This window comes from Cnephaeus nilssonii (assembly GCF_951640355.1).
Source record: "Cnephaeus nilssonii genome assembly, chromosome: 22".
Lineage (NCBI taxonomy): Eukaryota > Metazoa > Chordata > Mammalia > Chiroptera > Vespertilionidae > Cnephaeus > Cnephaeus nilssonii.
In genome coordinates, this window is record NC_137093.1 from 3,784,913 (window position 1) to 3,791,685 (window position 6,773).

A 6,773-nucleotide genomic window follows, 5' to 3' on the forward strand; every position below is an offset into this window, starting at 1 on the left:
CCCGCAGCTGTCCTCCCCAATTCAGGCGGCGCTGGGTGGCTCCCAGCGACTCCGCTTCCACACCGTCTGCCTCCCCTTCACACGTGACCCTAACCCCCTGGGCACAGGTGAGTCAGTGACGCTCCCCAGGGCCTCTGTGCCCCTCCGTCCTCGAACGCGGAGCTGGCAGTGGGAGGGCTCTCTCACACGCTCTCCCCCTCCCTCTCTCTCTCTCTCTCTCTCTCTCTCTCTCTCTCTCACACACACACACACACACACACACACACACACACACACACGCAGTTCAAGCCTTTCCCACTTTTATTCTTTTTCTGTGCGTCCTCCTCATTACAGCAATCACTTCGCCTTCCTTTCTGCAGATGAACCCACTCCCAGGAAGACCAAGGAGAGCCTGGCGGGCAGAATTCCCCAGCAGCCGCGGCCCCCTGAGGGAAGTGGCGGGGGCCTGGAGGCAGCTGAGTGTGGACAAAAGACCCGCGTCCAGCCCTGGGGTGAGTCCTTCGGCAAACTCCTCTTCTCCCTGGTGGGCCACCAGAGGGTCTACGAGGCTCCCCCTTTCCATTATTCCCAAGCGCCCCGGGTTCAGTCCGACGGGTCATTTTTCCTGTATATTTTCTCTTGATTCCCCTCCTTCATGGCCGTGTACCTGGCCAGCGTGAAGAGATAGTCGCTGAGTCTGGAGGGGCAGAGAGAAGCAGACGGAATGATCTGAAAGGGGCAATCGATGCTAACTGGTCCTTTCCATACTAGCCTTCAAGAAGGAAACCAGTCACGTGCCCCGGGAAGCAGGGGACGAAGAGCAGCGGCCAACCTGGGCCTGACGGATGGCACTGGGAGCCGGCGTCCGTGAGAGCACGCGCCAACTCTGCGCCGGGGCTGGGCGGTTCCGACAGTACAACCTCAGAGGCTGGTGACGTCGGGCCACTCAACTGCTTTCCGCACCTTCCAGGGCCCAGGACTAGTGCCTCTCACACTAACACGCACACGAGTGCTTGGGGATCCGGGCACCCTGCAGATTCTCAGGAGGGAGCTGGCCAGGCCTGGGGTTCTGCAGGTCTAACCCACGCCAGGTGACGCAGACACGGCTGGTCTGAGGACCTGCACGAAGAACCCACACTTCCAGGCCGTGTCAGGGGGTCTCCTCATTCCTGGCCCCTTTCCAGTGACAAGAGCGCCCCCAAGGAATCACTGCTGTGACCATGACTGCCACATTCCTCTCCCCTCAGAGGAGGAATGAGTTGGTCAGAACCCAGCAAAGCCTGGGCCATGTCCCCGTGGGAGGAGTGGGCCACAAGGGGCTACTTCAGATCCTGGCTGAGGCCACCTCCTGGACACTCAGAACGGCTCTCAGGGCCCCCAGCTCTTGGCCTGCCCCTGGACCTGGCCTTGCCCACACTAGAACGGCACGAGCCAATGCTATAGAAGAACCCCGTGGAGAAGGCCTGGGCCAGCTGTGGCCTGGCTGCAAGGCTGCGGGCGGGGCTCCCGGGGACTCCCTGGCCCAGCCAGCGATTCGGGTCCTGAGCTCGCTTTGCCTGGCCGTGGCCTCAGCTCACACTGCCCAGGGGCCTCGCCGGGGAAGACTGGCTGGGAGGTCTCTCTCCTGCCTGGCCCCACCATGACCCTGTCAGTCTTCCTGGTTACCAGCCTCAGAGCAGGCCCTGCTCCAGCACTGGCCATCTGTGCTGATGGTTTTCTTTGCTGGTGGTTACAGCAGCTTCTCCCCACAGACCTTCCCTCTCCGGGGACAGGGACGGTACCGCCTTGCTCTCTGCTGCACCCCGTGCCCGGCACAGTGCCTGGCGCACAGCACGTCCTCAGTGAACACGAAGTGAATGAGTGCGGCCCCTCCGTTGTGGTTACTTCCCATCGTGTCTCACTTCTCAGAGGGAGATCTCCAAATTCCCAGGAAGTACCTGTTTAAGAACTTGCCCACGTTTGCATCCGTCTCACCCATCTGGACAAGAGGCGCCACGCTGGAAAGGGAGGAGTCACAGCATCACACGGGATCAGCATCACAGGGTCAGCACGCTGCAGGGCCCAGGGCTCCGTCCCCAGCCAGCAGTCACAGCCACGCAGCGTGACCTGGGGTGGGGCCGGTCTACGTGGACATTCTAGACAGTGGGCTACTGTCTGCTGACCACCAGGTCTGCTGTGGTGGCTGGATGACAGGGAGGTGACCCCCCCGCCTGCCTCCGGCCCCCTCTCCCCCCGCCCCGGGCCCTCACCGTCGCTCAGCCCGGCGGCACACGGCCCGGCAGAAGTGCAGTGCAGCGCTGCTCTTGCCTCCCGACTGGACGGAGAAAGCGGGCGTTGGGTGGAGGGGGTGGGCGGGTGTGCCCAGTGCCGACAGGGAGCTCCTCGCACGGGGGGGGGGGGGGGGGGGGGCGCAACCCTGCCCCCAGCACGCAGTGTTCTGCATGCAGAGGGCCCCGCCGGGCACACCCCCTGGGCACCCCTTTCAGAGTGGACAGGGCTGGGGGGGTAGGGGATGTGGAGGGCAGCTCTGTCACAGTAAAATATTAAAGAGGGGGCGTGGCCTGCAACCCCCGCAGGGGGAGGCTGCCTAGTACCTACAGGCAGAATGAAGGCTGTGAGAGGGGGGAGCTGGCTGGAGTACTTGTCGATCCACTGCTCCAGCTCCAGGACGCGCCCCGACTCAAATGTGGTGCGTCCTGAGGAGCCAAGGAGTAGGGCACGGCCATGAGCCCAGCGCCCCGAGCACCGAGGAAACCACCCCGGTTGGTTCCCTCTGCCTGGTGCCTTCCAAACCCTCCCGTGACCCTCTGTGTCTGGGGGCCAGGCTGACGGGGTCCCAGGTGACACCCAGGAGTCCCCCGCTCAGGTCCAACCCCTGCAGGGCCCCCTGAGTACACATGGTGGTTCAGAGAGAAAATTACTTAAGTGAGCCTCCCGGGCGGAGGAGCGGGGTGTCGCCAGGGCGGAGCCGACGTCCTGCAGGGAGCACTGGATCTGGGGAAGCAGAAGGAGCGAGTGAAGATCTATGTGGCTCCTGGTTTCCCCGCGCACAGGTGCCACCTCCCCTGACAGCAGGGCATACGGGGCTGGCCTGGTGGGGACTGGCAGGACTTTAATTAGTTGGCATTTAAAGGCTAACTAGGAAACTGTCTGAACTTTCAGCATGCGGGACACCAGCCCTGTGGAGAGGAGACCTGGCTCCCTTGGGGACAGCTGGGTTATGAAGACAATGAGCGTCGAGCGCCCAGTGACGGCCAAGCGGAATCCCCTCACCCCGCTCCTGGAGGTTTATTTGGAGGCTGTCAGGTGCACTGCGGGATGTATGCGGCATCCCGGGCCTCCACCCACTAGATGCCAGGACCTCCTCCTCCAGTTGTGACAAGAATGTCTTCAGACATTGTCAACTGTCCCCTGGGGGGCAGAGACCACTGACCACCCTACATTTCCTTTTCTAGGAGCAGTCCTCACCACTTGCCTATGAGGGAGTATTATCTGTGTGTCCCCGTTTTACAGATGGAGAAACTGAGGCTCAGAGGAAGAGTGACTAGTCCCAGGTGACACAGAGAGGAAGCGATGATCAAATGCCAAATCCAGTTACAGTCACCAGGCCTCAGGGCAATACAAAAAATGTTACTCACTTTCTCAAGCTCTTCAGCAAATGGGTGGCCCTTTTCCGCAATTAATTCCATAGCAAACCTATGAGGGAAAAGGAAAGAGAACCTGCCTCTAATGTAACATCCCAGGCCCTGCTTCGCTGTAAGGCAATGATTCTCCGGTGAAGGGCCATGTAGCTAACTTGGCTGTAATAGCCTCGGTGCTATTTCTTGCTGACAATAAGAACATAACCTTCTACTTGGTTAAGGGCATTTGTTTCTCAAAATGCCTTTTCTTACACTCATGACTCATCCAGTCACCAATTCCTGTTCCGTGCCTACTCTGGCCAGGTCCAGGCGGTTCCGTGGTGAGCTCTATGCAGCAGGCGGGGAAGACCTGAACTGACTATCACGTGACTGAAGGTGAAGTTGCAAACTGAGGTCAGTGCTCTGAAGGAAAGGGCTTGATTCCTGGAAAACCTGGCCTTGGCTAGGGCTCAGAGAGGGCTTCCTGGAGGAAGCGATGCTGCAGGCGGGACTTTAAAGGCCGAATAGGAGTTTCCTGGGAAGGAGGGGGTGGGGGAAGGAAGGTGACCAGGGCAGGTCGATCACTGGCCTCCCTGGGACTCTGCACGCCACTTCTGTGCCATCATGGACAGGGGTGCTTGCGAAGGGTTCCCAGAGAAAAGCTGTGCAAAGGGGCGGCTAACAGAGCAGGGGCAGAGTTATGGAAACTTCTAACGAGGCAAAGATCGGCAAAAGCCGAAGCCTGGAGGGACCAGGGAGGGTTCACGGTGCCCTGGAGCCTGGAGAGAGCCGCTCCTCGGTGGGGCCGCCACCAGGAGCCACAGCGCGGGAGAGAGGAGGCGGGAGCCACCTGCAGCTGGGGAGCAGGGCGACACCCGCACCTCTGCCCACTGTCACAGCTCCCGCGGTGCTCCCACTGGCCGGCCGCCTGGAAGCCAGAGGACAAAGGAATCAGCATGAAATCTCCACCGGGTGACCAAGGCCCGCCTCGCCCGGGCACACGGCAAAGAGAGCGGCGTGGGGAGGGCAAACAGGACCGCAGGGCCTCTCCCTAGGCCCGCTTACGGTTAGAACCGCACACACGTGTACTTAGCAGTCTCGTGGGGTCTTCCCCGCTGGGGGCACCTCACTTCTTTCACTTAACACGCGCACCTTAGTACGCACCGGAAGAGTGAGGGAGCCGGGGCAGTGGGCAGGGCAGCGTCCCATGGCGTGGGACAGATGCCAGCACAGGAGCAGCAGTGCCAGGGGGAAGGCGCTGCAGCCCGGCAGCCCGTGGCGCTGACCAGATGCTCCTGTGCTTCCAGGCCGAAGCAGGGTCATCAAGGTTTGGCAACCTCAGACACTAGCCGGCAGTCGCCAAGGCGTCATGTTAATTACCTTTACTGATGCCCAATTCAAACTCCGCCTCCAGACCCAGTCCCTCTCCCTTACCCAATGGCTGAACTTAATTCATCTGTAGTTCCCAAGGCTTCGAACACCTGGTCGTCTTTGGGTCTCCTTTCTCCAGTGAAGGTGCTAGAAAACCCTGTGAAGAAAAACGGTCAGCTGCCCAAAATAAGATTTTGTTTTCCCTGATATGCACTTTTTTGAAAAAAGTCTATTTCACGTGTAATAACTGAGCCGGGCTGCCACATGCTTTTTAATGGCTGCAAAGAATCTGGAGAACTTTAAAATGGAGCCTGCGTGTCTCTGCGTTTTTCACCTGTCCCCACCCTACCTTTGTCTCCTGTTTTGGTGTAAATCTTGGGGATCTTGGGTGTCTTCGAGGGAGGCTGTGGCCTAATGAGAAAACAGACATCAAGAGGGGGTGAGGGGGGGGAGTGGCTTCCAGCTTGCTGCTCATGGCCTCCGAGGCAGCACTCAACCCCTCGTGCTTAGCTCTCGTTGACACCGTCCCCCTCCTTATCCCTCTTAGTGGTCACCCTTTGTGGGCAGGTTCTGTCTTGCCCACATCCATGTCAGCAGTGGTAGAGGATTTGAGTAGCTGATGTAGTGCATTTTTCAATGCAGACGCTCAATAAATACTCACTGAGATAACTTATCAACCACTTTTCCACAGTCCCTGCACTGCGCTGACGGGATTGCCAGCATTATATCCTGAAATTGTCCCTGGAGTCTTCCCACAGCTCCAAAGGTAGGCACTGCCTATGACCATTTTACTGTTAGCTGCAGCTCACAAGACGAGACCCACCTTCCTAGGCCACCCAGGGAGGTACAGGGAGGGCTGGGACTCAGGCCCAAGACCATCTTACTCCAGACCCCCAACTCTTACCCTCTACCAAGTCAGGGCCTCTTGGGGGGAAAGAAACATGGGCCACGTCCTTTCTATGAAACTTCAAGATCCTCAGAAATAAAGAATTGCCCAAACACGATTAAAAACTGGCATTTTTCAAATAGCAACATAACACCTTTAATACAGACTTCCACATTAAAATATGACATTACAAGGTTTTTCAAAGGTTAAGATACTGCATCTAGGAATAATATCTGGCTGCGTTATTAATTCATGGCACTCTACAGGTTCTGAGGCCGGGAAGGGGGTGCAGGTTTCGGGGTCTGCGGTGACAGCCATGTTTCGATCACGTAGCGTGTCTCTGAGTCTGGGGGGCGGTGCGGAGCTGAATGGAGGCCCCTCCTGACCGTGAGGCCCGGCGGGCCGGCCTCTCGGCCCACAAGCGGCATGCCCTGCCCTGAGCTTCGTTCGGACTTTTCTGGGGCAAAGAAACCTTGTTCTCTGGCTCCCCCGGCGCCTACTTCGCCATGGTGACGTCAGACAGAGGACTCACCTGGCAGGACGTCACAGCCGTGTGACGTAACTATGGCGACGACAGTTCTAGGTGTCAGTCACCTTCCCAGCCAGGCACTTACCTGTCCCCGTCTTCTACGCCCGGGGAGCCGCGGCTCTGGAAACGGGGACAAAGGAGCCTGCCGGCCGCGAGGCACCCGCGAAGGCCGAGGCGGCCCCCCAAAACCCACACAGCCATGCGCTAGCCGCTTGTCGGGGTTGACCCCGCCAGGCTCCCGTCCAGGTCCCGGGGTTACTCCGCCTACCGCCAGCCGCGCCACCGCTCAGCCTCTATTTCCATTGGTCCGTGGCGCTCGGCCCAGGGCGGGACACTGCCAGGGTCTTGTTTCCTATTGGTTCGCGGAGGAGCTGGGCGGGGAAACCCG

General features: G+C 59.3%; 1 protein-coding gene across 2 annotated transcripts; it reads right to left on the reverse strand.

Annotated features, from left to right (window-relative positions):
- Positions 1-293: 293 nt before the first annotated feature.
- On the reverse strand, positions 294-6,632 carry MMAB (metabolism of cobalamin associated B). Of its 2 annotated transcripts, XM_079762813.1 has the most exons (9): positions 6,471-6,632; positions 5,320-5,381; positions 5,034-5,127; positions 3,618-3,675; positions 2,901-2,973; positions 2,578-2,675; positions 2,229-2,293; positions 1,917-1,976; positions 294-676 (listed from the first exon to the last, which is right to left on the reverse strand). In XM_079762813.1, exons 1-9 carry the CDS (start codon positions 6,584-6,586, stop codon positions 583-585), a joined length of 720 nt encoding a protein of 239 aa, XP_079618939.1. In that variant the 5' UTR covers positions 6,587-6,632; the 3' UTR covers positions 294-582. The 2 variants fall into 2 exon arrangements, with proteins under 2 accessions (XP_079618939.1, XP_079618940.1); XM_079762814.1 differs by lacking the exons at positions 294-676; positions 1,917-1,976 and adding an exon at positions 1,979-2,085.
- Between the last annotated feature and the right edge of the window lie 141 nt (positions 6,633-6,773).